This window comes from Gorilla gorilla, chromosome 2 (assembly GCF_029281585.2).
Source record: "Gorilla gorilla gorilla isolate KB3781 chromosome 2, NHGRI_mGorGor1-v2.1_pri, whole genome shotgun sequence".
NCBI lineage: Eukaryota > Metazoa > Chordata > Mammalia > Primates > Hominidae > Gorilla > Gorilla gorilla.
This window is the reverse complement of record NC_086017.1, coordinates 64,838,803-64,860,375: the sequence shown is the minus strand read 5'-3', so window position 1 is coordinate 64,860,375 and position 21,573 is coordinate 64,838,803. Positions and strand designations below refer to the sequence as shown.

At 42.6% G+C, this 21,573-nt stretch overlaps 1 protein-coding gene across 3 annotated transcripts in view; it reads right to left on the bottom strand.

Moving 5' to 3' along the window:
- CACNA2D3 (calcium voltage-gated channel auxiliary subunit alpha2delta 3) overlaps nt 1-21,573 on the bottom strand; it is a 939,729-nt gene that overhangs the window by 75,298 nt on the left and 842,858 nt on the right. For 2 of the 3 annotated variants that reach the window (XM_031009416.3, XM_031009417.3), the window contains 2 exons: nt 8,398-8,460; nt 5,317-5,387 (listed from right to left, as the gene is read on the bottom strand). In XM_031009416.3, coding sequence (XP_030865276.1) covers nt 5,317-5,387; nt 8,398-8,460 — 134 coding nt within the window. The remainder of the gene's footprint in view (nt 1-5,316; nt 5,388-8,397; nt 8,461-21,573) is intronic. The other variant, XM_055383540.2, reaches the window with a different exon arrangement.

The following is a 21,573-nucleotide window of genomic DNA, read 5'->3' as shown; positions in this document are numbered from 1 at the left end:
ATCATGGGGGCAGATTTCCCCCCTCGGTACTGCTCTTGTGATAGTGAGTGAGTGCTCACGAAATCTCGTTGTTTTAAGGTGTTTAGCACATCTCCTCCTCCCTCTTCCTCCTGCTTCAGCCATGTGAAGACATGCCTGCTTCTCCTTCACGATCCGTGATGGTTGTAAGTCTCCTGAGGCCTCCCCAGCCATGCTTCCTGTACAGCCTGTGGAACTGTGAGTCAATTAAACCTCTTTTCTTTGTAAATTACCCAGTCTCAGGTATTGCTTTTTTCTTTTTTTTTTTTTTTTCTTGTTGTTCAGGTATTTCTTTATAGCAGTGTGAGAACAGACTAACACAAGCACCATCAAGACACTGAAGGTGGGGGCCCCTCCCATCACACCCTAAGGGGAGGATGCAGGGACAAGAAGATAATCCAAGAAGCTGACCTCAAAAAGATGGGCTGGGGGCTCTTCCCTCTAGGAAGAGACGGATTCAGACATTGCTTAGAAGTCTAAAAAGAGGAGAAAGAACAGAGGAAACAGAGAAAGGTAGAAGTCGTGGATCAGAGAGGACCGCCAGGAGCTCTCACTTTGTGATATGATTCATTTGTGCCAGCTGATTGTGCCCTGCAGGGATCTCCCCTGTGGTCACAATGGGAAACATCCAGGAAGGAGGCTGAGTGCCCACACTCAGGAGGGTGGGCTGTAGGCATGTATGTACCTTCAAGCTGGGGACACCTCAGTTACTCACATATCATTCCATATATCCCTCACTTGTAGGTATATGAATAATTATTTTCATCCTATTTTGCTGCAGAGATCAGGTGACTCCTAAGAGCGTAGTAGCTAGACTGCTACCATGCTTTTAACCTCGTGTCTTGAGGCTGGCTGCACAGGAGAATCACAGAGAAGCTTTTAAAGAGCACAAGTGCCTGGGCAACATCCCCAAATCAACTTAATACACAATTTCTTGGGCTGCAGCTTGAACTTGGAGTGTTTTTAAAGGTCCCCAGGGATGCTAACACACAAGACAGTTCAGGTCCATGAATCACCCCAACACTGTGCTGTAAAGGTAACTGCTATGTAGTAACTATCCTTTGGGGGTTATTAGTGATAAAATAAGACAAACAAACAAAACAAAACAGGAGAAAATTGGAAAATAAGAAGAACTCAGACATATGGAACTCTACTCAAAAGGTATTTTTATCTCCTGTTTGCAATGGCTTTGCAATTTGAAAAGCATTTTAACATATTGTATTTTAGTTAATTCTCAGAAAATCCATTGAGGTGCCTATTTTGGTAATGAAGAAACAGGCTCAGAAAGGCTGACGACACCGTCCATGGCCACACAGTGGAGAATCTTGCGCTCAACCTGAAGTCTTCTTATTTCAAGTCCAGAGTATCACAAAGGCCCCGTCAGGAACCTTGAAAGAAGAAGACTCCTATGACAGGCTGTATTTTCTCCCTTTTCCCTAGATACATGACAACATTGAATTTGCATTACCAGGGGTAAACAAATTCTAATGAAAGGATTTTGAGACTAAATTTTCTCTTAATAGTTGCAAGAGGCCGGGCATGGTGACTCACACCTGTAATCCTAGCACTTTGGGAGGCCAAGTTGGGGGGATCACCTGAGGTCAGGAGTCCAAGACCAGCCTAGCCAACATGGTGAAACCCCGTCTCTACTAAAAATACAAAAATTAGCTGGGTGTGGTGGTGTGCACCTGTAGTCCCAGCTACTCGGGAGGATGAGGCAGAAGAATCGCTTGAACCCAGAAGGCAGTGGTTGCAGTGAGCCGAGATTGCACCACTGCACTCCAGCCTGGGCAACAAGCGAGACTCTGTCTCAAAAAAAAAAAAAAAAAAAATACTCGACACCTTTTGAACACGGGGCCCCACATTTTTATTTTGCACTGGGCCCTGCAAATTGTGCAACTGGTCCTATTTATGCCCGTCTCAGAGTTATTGGAAAGCCTGCAAAGAGGTAAGATCTCTCAAGGACAAGCCAAGCCTGGAGTCTGGTGGGTGCTCAGTGAACGCAGCCATGATTATTACTGTCATGCTGCTGGACCTATTGGTCCGTGAGTTGGATCCTGGATACTAGGTCATATGTAAGCTGGCTAGAGTCAGGTCAAAGAGTCAACTAAAGTGCCCAACAGTGGCCAATTTTGCCTCTTAGATTGTTTCACACGCTGCTGTGAGACACTCTCAAAATTCTTTCAAGTTGTTAATTTGTTCACATAAATCAGTGGTTTTCCTTCTGCCTGCACTACAGACCCAGAAGTAGATGTTCTTTCCCTCTGATGGCACTGTCAGGTAGAACAGCCAATGGGTCACGAGGTGAGTGGTCAGAATGGTCAGGGGAGAGGTCTGCTGTCACCCAGACAAGCATCACCTTGCTTCCCTGGAGAGAGGCAGCAAAGTGACCAAGACAGAGAAACAAAGGGGAGGCTATGAAGGGAGGTAGTGCTCTCCTCTTGGAGCTCTGTCTTTCTGGAGAAGATGGTTTGTGGAGTTCTCGTGCATGAAACTTGTTTCTTTCTTTCTTTTTTTTTTTTTGTTTGATATGGAGTCTCGCTCTGTCACCCAGGCTGAAGTGCAGTAGCATGACCTTGGCTTATTGCAATCTCTGCCTCCCAGGTTCAAGCAATTCTCCTGCCTCAGCCTCCCAATTAGCTAGGATTATGGGCACGCGCCATCATGCCCAGCTAATTTTTGTATCTTTAGTAGAGACAGCGTTTCACCTTGTTGGCCAGGCTGGTCTCGAACTCCTGACCTCAAGTGATCCACCCATCTCTGCCTCCCAAAGTGCTGGGATTACAGGCGTGAGCCACTGCACCTGGTCTGAAATTTGTTTCTTTAGGACTGGGTATAAGACTATCAGATAAAGAAACTGAGGGCCAGCCAGGTACTGTCCAAGATGCTGAGATGAGGGGTCAGCACAGTAAACTGATCTCGAGTTTCACCTGGGCTAACCACAGCACCAGAGCAACGCAGCTTCATGTAACCCACGTTTGAGGGTGGGCTCAATTCAATATGGTGCATGACTTCTGATCCAGAGTGCTGTCAGTTACAGCCAACTATATCCTTTCACTGCTTCTGAAATATAGATCTTCTCTGAATGACAGGACTGTCAACCTTATGCTCTGAGCAGGCACTGCATGCTGGGAAAGGCAAGGGCACATATGTGTGATTGCAAGGACTATGGTCCTCCAACACCAAAGACCCATCATATGGTGTCATAGGAAGCCTGTAGGGAGAGGTGTAAATGTAGATGAAGCAATACCTGGTGCTAAGTGACAAGCAAATTCAAGACAGAACAAAGATCGACAACAAAAATCATGGCTGCAGCTCACAACTAATTGAGCTCTTCATACATGCCAAGTTCTGTGCTAAGAACTTTATGCTTATTATGATCTCACTAGCTCTGACAGCAACCCTTCGAAGTAATTATTGTCATCTTCATTTTCCATGTAGAGAAACCAGTGTTTGGAGAGGTAATCTGACTAAATCAAGCAGCTGGTAATGTCAGAGCCTAGATTTGACCCCAGTCTGTCTGACTCCAAAAATCAAACTCTCAATGCTCTACTGGCCCCAGCGAGGAGGCCCGTCAAAGAAGCCCAGGAGGTTTGTCAACTTGCTCCTGCATGACAGCAGTTGCTGTAATAACTGAGTTCCCAGCCCTTCCTTTTTCTCAAATATGTTGGCTACTCTTGTAGTAAAAGAAAGTTCTAGATTCATGCCAACTGTACTTCACCCACATGAAGGAGAAGACTAGAGGTTCAAAATTCCATTACACCCTTTCTCTTTCTCCCACCAAACAGTTTGAAAGGAATATCCAAGAGGGAGAGGAAAAAATAGGTTTGTTAAAGAAATTGTAAAATGTGCTTTCAAATGAGAAACACGTGTGCGACTATTCCTCATCTTTTGTCTCCTCCCCCCACCAAGTTGAAAAGAAGTTAACATGATACAAATGCACACATCCACATAAAGACAGGAAAGGTCAGTGGTGCCGTGGATGGCAGGCCAGGAGCTGCTGCAGGAAGCTTGAAGAAGTGGTGGAAAACTCCACAGCCACTCCAGCCCAGATCCAAGCAGAGTTTTCAAGCATGTGTACAATGACTCCCGGCAAAGAAGAAAACTGTACTTGAATTTTTTTTAGAAGGGAAGGGAGCAGGAGGGGACGATCTACTACAGGCAGGCCTGAGAGCAAGCAAGTGTGTCAGAGATTGCAGAAGTGCTGGCGCCAGGCCAGGTTCTTATATCATTTCTTTTTTTTTTTTCTTCCCTTCTGGCACAAACAAGCTATGGAATTTCAAACACTGGGTCATCATTTTTGAATTCCCTGCTTTCAGCAAAGTGCTCAGTTGGTCTTGTTGACTAGCTTAAAAGTCTGATTTCCTGAGCTAACACTTCCTAGCCATTCAGCTGCAGGAGAGTAATAAACCAGGGGCCTGCCTACCCACTGGCCACCAATGTGCAATGGATCTCTCAGGGAAGCTGGAGGGCCATCCTTGCATTTCCTGCCATTATATATTTAACAGCATCAAATATGCCCATTAAAGCACCACTTCAAAGGCTAACATTCTTCCTGGGAGGCCAAGGGAAGGGAGACAGCACGGACCCCCAGGGAGGCATTCTAACACCTGATCTCATGGGATGATGGCTTTTCCCAGAAGTTTAGGTATTCCCAAGAGCATGGCTGGCCTGCCCATGAGAGACATGGGGCCCTAAGGAAGCTGCTCTACACAAGCTTTATTCAGGATCAGCGAGAGTTCTTACACCTGGATGAGTAGTCAGTATCTGCCACCTGTGGAATTTGGCACCATCTAGGTTTTCTTCCAGAAGCAGACTTAAACTTACCTCCATCAAGAGCGGATTTTGAGAATTTTCACTTGATTTTCTAAAACGACATCAAGAAGTCTCTAAATACCACCTTTCATCCCCAAGTTCCAGATTTCTAGGGAGCTTCCCAGGTTAATCAATGGGAGACAAAATACACTCCACCCTTCCGGCCAGGTAAAAACCTTTCCTACTTCTTCACAGTGACTTGCTTCAGACTGACACAATCACATCACAGTGCAGCCTCCTACTTCAATACTGGCCTCCAATAAACGCTCTGCTGGGTGAACAGGAAACTCATTGTGAACTGAGTTTCTAAGACTCTAACACTCGTGCAAGAGGCATCGAATTTCAGAGAGATCTTTTGGAGCATGAACACAAGTAAAAACCAGCTACGGGGTCAAGTCTGGGCTTGCTTTATTTGACCTTGGCTTGTTTTATTTTATTTAGGAAAACTTTTGGGGGGAATGCAGTGGACCATAAAACCCTTACCTTTTAAAGGAGCCCATTGTTAGCAATTTGTTCATCACAGCTCCCTCGATCTCACCAAAAAAGTCTCCAGTCTATGGGGAAGAAGACATATGAGGAGGTGTAGATAAATAATGTGCCCAAACAGGAGAGAAGAAATGAAAAGGGACACAGTCTGTGTCCTGGAACTGACAGGAGCAAAAGGCAGGTTTTCAGGAAAGTGGAAAAGGTTTTAACAGTCATGAGAAGTTATGGGATTACACAGCAAACTAGTGAGCCGATGTGAATGCTTCCACAGTACGTGGGAGGGGGCTGCGTAACCCATGCTGAATGCTGAAATTAAAACACGCATGCACACACATGTGCACACACACATACCCCACTACCCTTGGATGGAGTAGGTAGTAATATGCACATAATCCCTTGTGATTAAAACACTACTTCATATAGGCAGAAACAGGCTATGAGAGGGCTTCCTAAGCACTAATAAAAAGAATTGTTTATAATTCCTGGATGACCTGTTTAGGGAAATACAGCAGTCCACTTCATCAGCCCTATAAAGTTCCTGCAGTTGAGAATCCATCCTTTCTCAGAATCACTTTCTGAGGATCACTTTCATTTTGTCATAGGCAGTTGACATGTTGACCAAGAGTAAGACTATCCAGCCCCTTGAGGAGACAGCATGGCCAATCAGACTTCTAATGGCTTACCCCACACCTGAGGCTGTCTTAAGGTCATTCGAAGCTTTGCAGTCATTCCCCACCACCAGGCTGATGTTTTTGTAAGTCTACTTCTTGGTGCTGGCCAAGATTTGCAAACTTTGGTGGAATGAAGAATTAACATCCTCACGCATGCCCTCTGAATTTCTGGAGCCACTATCATGCAAGGTGTCCCATGGGGGAGGGCGTATGCAGTGCATGGAACAGAGCCTGCAGCAAGGGCCTTCTGCCAACATGCTGAAATGAGCCAGTGTTGACCAGAAGAGAAGCCCCATCTCTACTCTGGGTGCTCTGAAGATTTGTAGCCTGTGAGTGGGTGGGTGGGTGGGTGGAGGGCACTGCAATAATAATCCAAATTATGTAAATTCCTTAGGCTTTGTATTAACTAAACCCCAATTCCATTGCAACTAACTGAATGACCTCAACCATACTCCTGGGAGTTTTTAGGCAGCAAGACACATATATAAACTTTGGCAAAATGTAAAGGGGGAGAAAAGGAGGAAGAAGGAAACAACATTTCTCTGACTGAATATTGAGCACTTCCTTTTTCACTACAGGGAAACTTGGAAACTTTTGCAAACTCTGTGGGCGTGTACTACTGCTAGGAGCAAGAAGGACATTTGTATTTCGTGTGTGTAATATGCCAGTTTCAATGAAACTGGTTATTAGATGAAGAATTACCCTAATTGGGGCACAGGAAGTCAGACAACATCAAACAAGCCCAGGCTGAGCAGGCTGGCAAACTCACTGGGTCTATTGCAGGCTTATTCCATGGAGACATAGAGCAGAGAATCTGTAGTGGCCATGGCGGCTCATGGCTGAAACAGAGTCACTGTTTCCATCATTTGTTGGCTGGTCCATGACTCACCCCCGGAAGACATCCACTGCACCCTTCCTGAGCCCCGGGATCATTCCTATCTCACCCCTACATGAGTAGAGCAGAAGACTAGAGCTCCTCCCTCCAGGCAACTAATTTGTATTCTTGCTCCATAGATTCTTGAATGCCTATGTTCCTCCTCCCAGCCAACAGGGCATATAACTATAGGCCAAAGGACGTTCCCGCCGTCTCAGGGACTGGCCTTGTTTCATGGGCCCATTCATCCTATCTAATGTCCATGGACTGTCCCATGTCTAGTGATGTTCAGCATCAGAGGAGACTGGGAATGGGCATTTTGAGTCTCAAAAGCGCAACCAAGGGGCACTGAAAATCCTACAACATTCTCATAAAATAAGACAGGAAATGAAAGCACAATTCCTCAAATTTCCTGGAGTCCCTGTTTATAAATTACCAAACCATTCATTTCAGACCCTAAGAAGCCACACTTAAGGACAATTAACTAATTGATTAAGCAGTGAACCTATCATACTGCTGACTACTAAAGAATTTTAAATGATTTAAGAGACTTCATTATAATGTATTAGTATACTCAAATATTTGAATTAGAAGAAACCTTATATCGTCAACCATCCCCATTGCACAGAGCCTATCTAGAGGTCTAGACAAGTTAAGGAACTTGCTGATGATCCCAAAACTAGTTAAGGAAGAGCGCTAACATCAGAAACCACCTTCCTCCTCTGATGGTGTTACTTTATTATATACACTGTTGAACTTGTTTGTATTTTACCTTTTTTTATACGTTAATGTAATTTCTAATTGCAGGAAAAGTTTTAATGCAGAAAATTTGAATGGAAAAACTTGTTTTTCTATTACAGTACCATTGACTTTAACTCTTATTTTGATTTCCAGGCAGAGTGGAGATTTCTGTGCTCAGGCCCACAGCTTGGTTTCTTTTCATCTCTCTCCCTCCCACCCCTACACCGCACATGGTGCAGTCAAATGAAGAATATTCCCCTTCTATCTCTGGACCCTTGTCCCTTGGTGTTGAGAGCCCAAGCTGTTAATCCTTGAACTCAGATAACTGATTTTTAAAAAGCAAAAACCAGAACGAAAGCCATAAACAATAATTATGTAGAAACATACGTGTATGTGTGTGCACACATATGAAGATGAAATATCGGAAGGAAAAAAACCTTAAAGTTGCCCAAACTATTTAAGGCACCCCACCCTCGAGGCAAAAGTTCTTTATGTGGCACAGACAACTCTTTGGCTAAGAGTTCTATAAATTGAACATTTTATGAGTGAGAGAACAGACCCTGGGCACTGTCACCCCCCTGCACCCCCCAGTGGGAGGTAAAAACTCTTTGGGGCCTGCTGAGAAGCAGACTGTGGCATTCTTAGAGGGATGGAAATAAGGTTTTATAATCTCCTGCTATTACCTCTGAAATAAAGATCATTGTCTCAAAGTTTTAACACCATAATTTGTTCCCCCTGACCCAAGCACATTCTGAGCTCCTTACTTGGAGTTGGTAGAAAATTTTCACTCACCTGTGTGTAGTCTTCAGACACCAAAATAAATCCATTATTGTCTATGAGGTAACAATTCACAGTCTAGAAAATTAAAAAAAAACCAAAAAACAAAAAAACAGCTTCAACTTCGGGCCATCACACTGCTTTTAAACAGAATGACACACTTCCAACCTGAGACAAACTTATTTTTTTGGAAGGCGATTGTTTTCAGGCAATTGCAAAAAGCCTGCTGGTTCTAGGCTTTAAGGCCATGGTTAAGATAACCCCGGTGTTTACTTTGCAAAACTAACAAAAATAAAAGACTGAATAAGTCTTGAATCATCCAGATTGGAATAAAATTGCATTAAAAAATGATGAATTACAGTTTGTCTTCCTTTTTTTTTTTTCTTTATATGACCTGAATAATATTTCCCAGGAACAAAGTGCTCAGAAGCCCCCAAGCCTGTATTGGCGGTTGAAGTGCAGGCTGTTTTGAAAGCAAAACGCCAGCACAATGTCATTACTCTAATGATGTATTAATGAAAACACCGTGTCAGCTCAGAGGACCATCAGGGGACCAGGTAATATTTTTTAATTTGTTCATAGACTGAGGCAGGGGGGAAGGGGCAGACTTCTGTTAAAGGGGCCCCTCAGGCCTCCTAAAGGTTTTCAAACTGTGTTTTTAATTGGGAGCTGGATTTGGGGGCAGGGCCGTTAGCTTTTGGTAGCTCAGACTTATAAATTGTAGAAAGCAAGGTAAGCCCAAACCTCTGCTTCCCCCACACTACTTTAATCTCAAGTGAATGATTTGCTACAGGCTAAGTTTTAATTACAGTGCTGTGGAGTTTAAACTTAAGGTTTAATTCCGTCCTTGATGTAACTCAGTTTCTATTTATTACAGCTTTACATACCAACTGCAACATTTAATTTGTAACATATCTTTACTCTGAGCTAAATTCCGCCTAGCTCCAGGCCACCACGGGGCTGATGTTTTCTGGGACATTTGCCTATCCACAGGGGTGGTTTTGGTTAGGCACAAAAGGGCAGCAGTGAGTTGGTCAGAATGGTCCGTCCTTTATTACTAGACAGTGACTGTGCAGAATCAACAGAAAATTAAAAGCCCTGCTAGCACCTCTTATAAAAGAGTTGGCTGCTCTGGTGAACAGCAGAGCTTCTCCTGGTTATACAAAGGGATCAGATGAATTACTTGAGTAACCTGTTCCAGCTTTGCTATTTGAAGAAGCTCTTGGCCTCAGGGACACTACCTTGGTCCTGGAGGGAGTCTTGATAAGCTTTCTCCATTGTCAGGCGATAGCATCATGGAAGCAATCTCATAGAACTGTGTTTCTAATATGGTAGCCACCAGCCTTATGTAAATTTAAATTTAATTTCAACTTAATTAAAATTAATGCAACTAAAAATTCAGTTCCTTAGTTGCACAAGTCACATTTCAAGGGTTCCACAGCTACCTCTGGTTAGTGACTACACTTTTGGACATTTATATCATTGTGGAAAGTTCTTCTGGACAGCAATGTCTTAGATTATACTAGTACTACAATGAGTTTTAATCTAGTCTACATTGGGTCATAACAGACAACTCTGTATCCTTGCTGATCTGAATGTCATTGTCAGAAGCATTTGAACCAGAGCAATTCCATCTTTAGAGGCTGGAGAAAATGAGGCTAAGACCTGTTGGGCTGCATTCCCAGAAAGTTAAGGCATTCTAAGTCACAGGAAGAGATAGGAGGTCGGCATAAGATACAAGTCATAAAGACCTTGCTGATACAACAGGTTGCAGTAAAGAAGCCGGCTAAAACCCACCAAAACCAAAGTGGCGACGAGTGTGACCTCTGGTCGTCTTCACTGCTATACTCCCACCAGTGCCATGACAGTATACAAATTTCACGGCAATGTCAAGAAGTTACCCTATTGGTCTAAAAAGGGGAGGCATGAATCATCCACCCCTTGTTTAGCCTACAATTTAAAAAAAAAAAACATAAAAATGGGCAACCAGCAGCCCTCAAGGATGCTCTGCCTACAGTGTAGCCATTCTTGATCCCTTTACTTTCCTAATAAACTTGTTTTCACTTTATAAACTTGCCCTGAATTCCTTCTTACATGAGATCCAAGAACCCTCTCTTGGGGTCTGGATCAGGACCCGTTTCCAGTAACATCTTTCTGGTGAATCCCAGATGGATGATACTGAAGAGACCCCCGACCCAAAGGAAAATCATCTGCATGCACCAGTTGACTGACTTTGGGTAAGTGGGGTGCATCTACCTGGGTAAAGGATGGGACTGGGTTAGAGGCCCAACTTAGGGGAGTTAGAGTCTCTCCTAAGGCAGAGTGGGCTAAAGGCTCCTATTAATGAAAGGCAAAGACACTTGATCAAACTTGGGTTCAAGGCTCAACTTAGGAAGGTTAGAGTCATTCCTAGGATTTAGGGGGTTAGAGGCTCCTCTCAGTAAAGTCCCTCTCAGCTAAGAACGGGTTTGGCACTATGGAATGTTAACTACTATTCTCTTTGGATTAATCTGTCTTGCACTTGTTGCTAAGGGCTATGGGTGACAGGATAAGGCATGTACAGGACCACAGGACATGGGGAGCTTTTTCCTCCCCCGAAAAAGGGAAACTTGAGAGCTGATGGGACTGCCAGAAAACATCCCTTCACTACCGACAAGTGGCCACCTGAACTTTTCAGTTTCGCTGCAATAGGCGGGTCTTTCTCTGGCCTCCCTGAGCTCTTTACTTTCCCCACCCTGCCACAGGCAATGCTTTGCTCTCTCTCCTTTACCTTTCTTATCTTTTCTGTTACCCAGGGCCACCATCTTGCCCAGAGGCAACAAGTTGAAACTCCTGGTCAGAGGTTGGATTAACAATGATGGGACCCAATGGGGGGCAAGTATGAGCCTTGCCAGTTTGATACTGGGCGCTAAGCAAAGGGGCTAATGTCTGTGTTTTGTCACACGTATTTTGCTCTGGCCAGAATGGAAAATCATTTTGCTTTGTGTTGCGGCTTGGCTCCCAGGGCTGTGGTCCAGCCAGCCCGGTCACTACGGCTGCTCAGGGAAAGGGAACCCAGAAGCCTGGGATGCCAATAAAAGGGTAAACATTTCTTACCAGTCAGACTTCTAGCCTCTTTTTCTCTCTCTCCCCATGCCCCCCTTTCTCTCTCTCTTTTTTCCTCTCTTTCTTTCTCTCCCCCTCGCTCCCAGTGGGTTGAATGAATGGTAAAAATCACTGTTTAGGTAAAAATTATCTGTAAAGGATTTATCCTCTGTTAGGTAAAAAATCCTCTGCAAAGTTTTGATAAATGGGAAAAAGGATTTGTGAGGCTAGTCTTAAACTGTAGTGAATCTGGTGTGCTGTGTGTGTCTTTCTGTATTGTTCTGTCATAAAAGAGGGGTACTCTAGGATAGAGTGCGAGCCTAGGACTCCCATAAGCCTACTGTTCAAGAAGGCGCAGCAAACTGGTCAGTTAAAAACTTTGCTGCACATCCCTGAAAAAAGAAAAAAAAACTGGATGACATTTCCCTATTGTCTCGTATGTCCTTGGAAACTTGACCTTGTAACCATGTGACTGTGCTTTCTCTTTTCACAATGGCAGCATGGGTTCAGGGTTCAATTCCTGGTTTAGGGAATGAGTCTTTTATCTTCTGCCTGTCTGTGTATTTATATGTGTTGTATGTGTAATATAAAAGAGCTTTGATTCATTGGCTTAAAAATAATAGGTGCTTAAATCAAATATTGTCAGAAAAGTAAAAAGTGTAATGTCTTTTAGTTCAGGTGACTTTAGTAATCTTTGGGAAATAAAGATAGTTTTAAAGATTATTGATAAAATAAAAATATCTTCAAAAATGTAAACATTTGGTCTAAATTATGCAAGTCAGATATTAGCTTTGCTAAATATTTTAAGGTCATAAACTGCTTCTTTGATTTTTGAAAATTGTTCAGCTTACCTATTTTGCAGCATTAGATTCTAGGTAAGGCCTGGGGACATATGGAGAGTCATGCCCTCTAGTTATGCTGGAAACAGTCAGACCTTATGGTGTCCTAGGCTCGGCACCTAGTACATAATTAAAATCCCTTACTTACCAAGGTTTTTACCAAAAGTAAAAGTTGCTAAGAGTTAACACTGTAACAAGTATTTGAGACCACCAAGGAAACAGTTCTACACTCAAGGTGTGTAAGAAAAGTAGAATATATTTTGGAAGGTGGATTTTTTTATGCCTAGATTAAAGGGTTAAAGGATTGTTTTAAGTTAGGATAAAGCTAAAAGTTTGAATGACTTGTGGAAGGTTTGTAAACAATTAATGGTAAAAGAAATTCTGTGTGTGGACATTGACTGAAGTTAAAGAGGTAGTATTCAGTTTTTCTGTAAATTAAACACTGGAATAAAAGCACAACAGGTTTTTCTTAGAACACTGATCTGCTCTTTCACAAAAAAAATGTAAAGGGTTATACAAGGTTTATGAAAATCTTACCTCATGGTCAAACTGATTAAGACTGAATACATTTGTCTATAAGGTTTTATTAAGAATTGGATTTAACATTAATAGTACACTAATGCAAAGGTAAAACTTGGCTTATTTGGTATAAAAATCATAACAGGAAGCATTATCAAATGTGAAATAGTGTTTGGCTTTCTTTGGGATATATTTATACAGTTGTGTTATTGGTATGTGTTCCAAAATTATAAGAAGTCCTATAATTCTAACATGGCTTACTGTATGTTATTAATAGTTATAATTGTTATGTAAGATTTGGATGCCACAGAAGTAACCAAATTTCTTTATCAATTGTGGCTTTAATAGTGGCTGTCCTAAGACTTTTTATCATCCACACACAACTGTTGTCTTGTTTTAACATCTTCTTCAAGAGATGGTTTATAATCAACTATAGAACTCTGACAGGTGCTATTGAATGCAGATTTCTGATAATGTTGGAGATTGTGACATTAGAATAGAGGAAGAAACTTTCAGGACTCTCACACAGAGCTGAAATGTTCATGACAGAACAGGAGTTGTGTTCAAGCAGAATAGGAGTCAACTGCATGAACTGAACTAATAAAAAACTGAAGTAATATTTTTTCTTTTACTTTTTTGCTTAAAACATTGCTGATCCTTTTTGTTTTCCAGGGCCAAGAAAATTTTTCTTTTGAGCTATTTACAGCTTTTAACAATTCAGTAAACTATAATTCTGCGAAAAAATTTAGAGAATATTTGTTTCTCTCTATCTGGTTCCTCCAGAATTTGGAAACTATTTGAGAGTATCTTAACTTATGGCAATATAGTTATTTGCATAAATGCAGTAAGAATCTGTTTTCTATTGTAATAGGATACAACTGGAGAAACTGGTTATTTTACCAAGGCTTTGACTGGAATGGTGTGTTTGCCTTTAAGGAATCAAACTTGACTTAGAGAGCCAAGAAGAGCCCCTTGAAAAAAACTAGCCTCATACCTTGTCTACACAGTTCCTGTACAGGGTTCCTGACCTGTGGTAAGTAAAGAATGTCACCTTCCGAAAGGCCCAGGAGCCCCAAGTTATGTTGGGACCTCAAGAGGAGAAGAATTTACTCAACTCATAGATATCTGGGGTACAAACCCATGGCTAGGCTTGGCTTTAAAAAAAAGTCTTATCTGAGATTCCCTCTATGGAACAAAATTTCATCAAAGACAAATTTAAAAGCCTATGTGAAAAATAATTATTCTTGCTGCACTGTATACAAATAATCAGGCCAAGTATAATAAAGCAAATTAGTCTTACTATGATTTGTCTCCAGCAAAAATGGGAAACTAAAGAGAGAACAATTATGTTTCAAGAACTGTGGTATACCCTGTTATTAAGTTCTAATCTCATCAGTTGATTTTAAGTTTTTTTCTGTAATTTAGGCCAACCCTGTTTATTCCTGTGAACCAACCAGTGATCTCTTGACTGCTGCTCAGAAGAAACAAGAGGGATGGGTAATGTAAAAATCTGGATCAATATTCTGATTCTGGGCATGTACTGGAATCAGCTAGCAACCTCATATCAGCTTGGTTCCAACAGTTGCCCAGTTGATGGAACGCCTTATTTAGTTTAATTGGGATAATTTTACTTATTTTGTTTTACTGTTTTGGAATACATTGCTATTGTACTCTTTGTGTAGAAATGCTGGACAAGCTTACTAAATGTTTTCTTACACTGAGCACTTTTTAATCTTCTAGATATCATCTTTTGTCAGAACTCGGAGTTATGAATGGCCCTTGCCATACCAGTGCTTTCTGACTGAGCTCCTCTCTACCCCGAATGCAAGAGACCCAATAGTTAGGCAGGAATGGCATTGCCCCTATCAGCATGAAGAAGTTACAGAAGATGCATCTTTATCCCTCTGCAACCCTTAGGATTAAGGGTTTTCTTATAAAAGGGAGGGGGGAAATGTTAGAGGTGTTTGAACCAGAGCAACTCCATCTTGAATAGGGGCTGGGTAAAATGAGGCTGAGACCTATTGGGCTGCATTCCCAGACGGCTAAGGCATTCTGTGTCACAGGATGAGTTAGGAGGTCAGCACAAGATACAGGTCATAAAGATCTTGCTGATAAACAGGATGCAGTAAAGAAGCTGGCTAAAACCACCAAAACCAAGATGGTGATGAGAGTAAACGCTGATCATCCTCACTGCTACACTCCCACCAGTGCCATGACAGTTTACAAATGCCATGGCAATGTCAGGAAGATACCCTATACGGTCTAAAAAGGAGAGGCATGAATAATCCACCCATTGTTTAGCATATCATCAAGAAATAACGATAAAAATGGGCAACCAGCAGCCCTCGAGGCTGCTCTGCCTATGGAACAGCCATTCTTTTATTCCTTTATGTTCTTAATAAACTTGTTTTCAGTTTACTCTGTGGACTTTCCATGAATTCTTTCTTGTGTGAGGTCCAAGAACCCTCTCTTGGGGTCTGGATTGGGATCCCTTTCAGGTGACATCATGATGCTCATTCTGCAGATACAGACATTGAAGCAAGGGGCGGCTAACCTCTGATGAGTCAGTAAATACATGTTGAGTACAGAAGTGGCCTCCATATTCAGATACTGTCAATATTCAAATCCCCACAGCTGCATATAAGGCCACAAATCATCATAACCTCTACTCCTAATTAAAACTTAGTCCCTACTCCAACATCTCTAACTAATTAGTACTCTTGCTATTAGACCTACATCTTTGGTCAATATCTTTCTGTTTGCCTAATACTGTAAATATTGAGCAATGCAATACAGGTACAAGGCAAATAGATTATAAAGTCAATTGAAAATCTTGACAAAGAGGCAAGATTTCATGAAGTCCATGAAAGTAACGTTAAACAGCTCCAATCACACAGGAAGCCACTGGCACATTAGAATCTGTCAGAGGCAGAAAGATGAAAAAATACTTGCTACAAATAAAACATGAGCTGTACTTCCAAAGAGAATAATTTCAACAGCAAAGGACTAAGAAAAGTACCTAGGAAAATTGATCAAATTCTTTACTATATTTTACCCTTTTTGTGGTCATTCTGAGAAAAATCAAAATATAAAGTGAAGGATTTCATATTGTGCTATTTTATCATCTTATCAGAAACACTAAACTCCTGGCCCCTAAACCCCATTTGTTGAAAATTAGAGTACAATTGCAAATATAACCTAAATTTATTTAAAAAATAAACACAGTTTCATACTTTCCACTTTATTTAGAGAAAAATATTCAAAATAACTTTTTATTATTTGCTGTAAACATTTGGTTCTTTTTCTGACCTTTCTTCTTAGAATGAGGCCCTCCTTATAATGCTCCTTATAACAGCCAGCACCAGTAGAAGGGAGATCAGAAGACTCACTTCTCAGGCGTCTGCCCTGCTCCCTCCCACTCCCACTTCTGGTGTGGAAGGAACAGAGCTGAGAGCTCTGGAGCAGGGGCAAACACTGCTTTAACTCAGAACTTGGAAAACCAAGCTGCAAAAATAGGGGAGTGGCCTCCTTGGGAGAATACCAGATGAAAACTATCACACAAAGAAGTTTTTCATAAAACATGACTGTCGCTAATAATAGTAACAATAAGAATGTAAGAAGAAGAATAAGGAGGATGGCAGCTACAGGAGGACATCGACTCATGAAAACCTCACTTTTCACAGCATCAAGCAGGGAATTTTTCTCTTGGAAAGAAGAGAAAACTGAGATGTTGTCTTTTTTTAAATTATTGTTATTATACTTTAAGTTTTAGGGTACATGTGCACAATGTGCAGGTTAGTTACATATGTATACATGTGACATGCTGGTGCGCTGCACCCACTAACTGGTCATCTAGCATTAGGTATATCTCCCAATGCTATCCCTCCCCCCTCCCCCCACCCCACAACAGGAAGGGGAACATCACACTCTGGGGACTGTTGTGAGATGTTGTCTTCTCCAAGGTCACACACACACAAGTGAGACTTGAGTCCATTGCTATGGGACTCCAAAGCCCACACTCCTTCTACTGGCTGACCCCCACCCTTACTTTCTAAAAGACAGCAGGACACAGTTAGGGTCTAGGGATTTTGCCTGCTCATGGAAGGCTTTCCTTGTTTGAAAAAAGCAATCCCTTTATATAATGTATGTGTGTGTGTGTGTGTGTGTGTGTGTATCTATATCTATACCTATATTTATATCTAATCTCTATGGATATCTAAGACAGATCTTGTCTGACACCTGCTACCAAAGGAAACCACAACAAATGGCAGAAAAATCAATGTACCAAGTGTCTGGGGTGTTATTATTGTGGCTGAAAGCAAGTAAAAACAATAAAAGTGACTGACGTCTGGGTCAGTTTGGTCAAGTGGTATCAACCCCAATTATAGGTTCCTAGACTCCCTGGGCATAGCAATTCTTGAGCTAATATCTGAACCAAGACATAGTTTAGGGGGATTTTTTCTATCCATCTCCACAACTTGCTACAGAATAATCTATGGAAGAAAAAAATATGTCCATTATAGGCTAGAGTCTAAAAATATACTCAATGAACCACTCATTTTGGTAAGATTGCTCTACATCCTAGCAAACAATGATGGGAAGAGGAACAAGGCGGAGAACTGGCCAGGGATCCTGAAGAACAACATGCCTAAGCTTCCATTTCCACCAAAGGGGGCCACGTTTTTTGTTTGTTTTTTTTTTTTTTTTTTGGAGACCAAGTCTCACTCTGTTGCCCAGGCTGGAGTGCGGTGGCGTAATCTTAGCTCACTGCAACCTCTGCCTCCCAGGTTCAAGAGATTCTCCTGCCTCAACCTCCTGAGTAGCTGGGATCACAGGCATATGCTACCACACCCAGCTAATTTTTGTGTATTTTTAAAATAGAGACAGGGTTTCACCATGTTGCCCAGGCTGGTCTTGAACTCCTGGCCTCAAGTGATCCTCCCGCCTTGGCCTCCCAAAATGCTGGGATTACAGGCTTGAGCCACTGTGCCTGGCCTGGGCCTCACATATTCCCCAGCAAAGTAGGCACGTTTCCCGTGCATGGGCTGGGGAACAGCATTTATTTCTTCTACACTGAGTACCAGTTGGTATTTATTTCTTATACCATGCTTCTATTTAACACTATTTAAATCAACTTTTCCCTCTTATATTAAGATTCCAGGACAGAAATTTGGCAGCAGAGAAGATGCCTTACCATACTTGTTTATGGCTAACTTTGAATTTCAAGGTCACACTGAGTATAAAAAGACTTGTGCACCACATTAAGCAAGAAACAGGTACTGTCAACATTGGGATTTACAAATCACTGAGGAAAATTACAAGTCCAAGGCAGGGTGCTGTGTCATTGATGTAGACCTTGGTCACTGAATCTGAAAGGTGCCACTGCATTTTTTTTTTTTTTTTAGATGGAGTCTCACTCTGTTGCCCAGGCTGGAGTGCAGTGGCACGTGATGTTAGCTCACTGCAACCTCTGCCTCCCAGGTTCAGGTGATTCTCCTGCTTCAGCCTCCTGAGTAGCTGAGACTACAGGTGCACACCCCAATGCCTAGCTGATTTTTGTATTTTTAGTAAAGACGGGATTTCACCATGTTGACCAGGCTGCTCTCAAACTCCTGACCTCAAGTGATCTGCCTGCCTTGGCCTCCCAAAGTGCTGGGATTACAGGTGTGAGCCATCGTGCCCAGCCACAGTTTCTTTATAGACACTGCTGTTACTTTGTCTAACTGTAAACATTAAAAGGCAAATTGAGTGACAAGATGACTTTCTAAACAGACCTCCCTGTCAGTGACCACTTGGATTAAATTATTATTGAGAAGTAGAGTGCAGTGGAGTGAGCCCACTGGAGTTACGGGGTCAGAGTGCTGGGTTTATGGATAAATTAGGACAGAATTAGCTAGAGTCCAGTCTGATCAACTGTTTTTTCCATATCACTTTACAATAAATAATATTCAATACCCTTCTCCATATGGCCTGTCCAATAAAAGGAAATGGGAACTATTTTCTCAGCTTCCCCTCGCTTGTGCTACCCTTTCCTCCCAAATTAAGCCCAACATCTTAGAAGATGTCTATCTGTCACCCTGCCCCAAGGGTGCACTAACAAGTTGAAGAGCTTGAAGAAATTAGGAGTTCAGACAGACACTTATAAGCACCTACTCCACAACTACCTTTGGCAAAACATCTGGGGATGAGGTTGTTTTTAAAAATGCAGCAATAAAGGGCAGGGTGGAGAGCACAGAGGGAAGTTGATGTTTTAAAAAAGGCATCTTCCTGCAACTATTCGGAGGGCTCCGTATTACTCAGAGAAGTCTGATTCTTAGTCACAGAGGTGGATCAGGTAGATACCTGAAGTTAAAGCCCAAACCCAGGCCATGGGAATTGGGCAGTCACAGATTGGAAGGGCAGGGTGCCTGGGAGTGACAAATGGCAGTACTAACCTTGTGTACACTGGAACGGGTACTAGCCCAAAGGCTAAGACACCAGTTTGAGAATCACAGACTATGACATTTGCTATCGGTGTGACCTCGAACAAAGTCTTTCTAACACTCCGAGTCTGTTTTCTGAACTGAAAGATGGAGATAGCACCAACTATTTCATAATGTTGCTGAGAAGATTAAATGGGAGGGTGCATGTAAAGTACTGAGCATAGTACCTAGTGCATAGTAAGTCCTCCAAGAACACAGGCTTCCATCTGCTCAGCAAATGTTTATTGGTCACCTATGATGTGTCATTTTTACAAGTATCCTAATGCTACAATTGTACAGTTTTTCAGAAACAGAAGTTGTTACATAGTTCATAGCAGGAGGTCCCGGCTGACTGGCTGAGCTTTGCTGCTTTTTGCCTTTTGTTTGGAAGGATGCCTTTTGTTTGATTGGAGAAACAACTCACTTAGAAACAGGTATTGTACTGCCTGTTGTCTTCATTTGTGGCGAGAGAGGGAGAGAGAAACACACACACACACTAGGTTCTTGCATCTGAGGGTGGGGCCTGAATCTCTGTACATCAGGGACAGGAAGGTGCCACTCCTTGCTACTTTTCTCCAGGTCTCATGATCTAATCCCTAATATTTCCATTGTGGAATATGCTTGACACTTATTTCACATCATTTGCTCTAGCTTTTCATTAACTAACGATCATATCAAAACAGTCTTTTGAAAAAATTTATTGCAGAGGGGTCACCTAGGAAAGATGCACTTGGTAGGGGTCACCTGTGCCCCCCTGTCCTCCTTTGCTATTCAAATCATCCTCAAACCTACCCTCTTGCTGAGCTGGGCGGTCCAACATGCAGGCAGGCGCCTGGCTGCCTGGAAGCAGCCCTTCTCGTTGCCCTGTCGTAATTCAAGCAGGTCTTTCTGATGCCAGAGGAAATGCCTACAAGCCCTCGAAAAGTCTTAGAGATTTTTAATAAGGGTTATTAGCCTCTATTCCTTTGGAACAAGAAAGGGTAGAGCTGACTTTGATCATGAAGTTTTCGATTCTCTCGCTGCTGTCACACCTCTTCCAATGCCTCAGTAGGAGACACCTTCTCACCTTCCACCGTCTTTGCTAACTCCTGGTACTCTCATCAGGAGACGAGAAGTATTGCACAGGTGAGTGGAAGAAGAGACTGAAAGCAGTGAGGAAACACTAGCACCTGCAGGTCAGACTGAGATCAGAGGTGAACGTGGCCCTCGTTCCTCCCTTCTGTCCTGAATGCTAACTGTGTTTTCCTTGACCACAATGACCCTTTGCCACTTTGGTGCCTCTACAGTGGTGTTCTCTGCTTGCAAAGCTCTTCTCAGGCTTCAGGAATTGTCTTCAATATCATCTCCTTCTTTGGTTGACTTAAATGTTACCCCCTCAGAGAAGCCTTCCCTGACTACCGCATGTCAGTTTACTCTGCAGGACTTACCACAATTGATGATCATATAAGTTTATCTCTCCTGCTAACCGGTAAGCTTCAGGAGAGCAGGGCCTTTTCTGACTTTGCTTCCCATCGACTGCCCAGTGCTCAGCCAGGCACCAGGTGCCTAAGAATGGCTCGGTAAAGATGTCTTGAAGGAAGAAATGAGTGTGTGAACTGTTGCCTCAATGGCTTGGAAGTTAACATTCACCCTGGGTGAAATGGAGATCCTTAAAAGTCAGCCCCATGGCAAGGCCCTCAAGTCACATGGCTCAGGTTCTGACTGGGCCAACCAAAGATGCACCTCTACAAGATGGCAGAACATCTGGCACACTGGCTCCACCTACCAGCCACAGCACTCCTGCCAAGGCCCAGAGAGTACATTGATGGGGGAGACAAAGGGGCTGGAGTGGATCTAAGGCTAAGTGTGTCTGATAAGCCCGAGGGAGTTGGGCCAGGTCATAAGTGCAATGGAGAAGCCAGACCACTGAACTTAATGAGCCCCCACAGCTGTTTTTAATGGAGACCTGATCATTCGAGGGCAGTTGGGGGAGAGGAGGAACATGGTCTCATATGCCTAATTAAAAGTTACAAAAAAGAGAATGACACATGGCAAGAGTCTGCTGAAACAATGGAAAGGGGCCTTGGTGAGAAGGCAGGGCTGACTTTTCTATTTAAAACAGTGTCAATTGGTTGCCTGGAACCAAAATTTAAGAGTCAAAGAGGACAACGGATGACAGCTTCAAAGCACAAACTCAGGACATTTGAGCATCAGATCAAGTTCAGAAATCAGGGCAACTTCAAGGCTTAATTTTCAAAGCATGTGGACCTTTAAATGACATTTGAATAGGGGTTTATCCCAACGGTTGC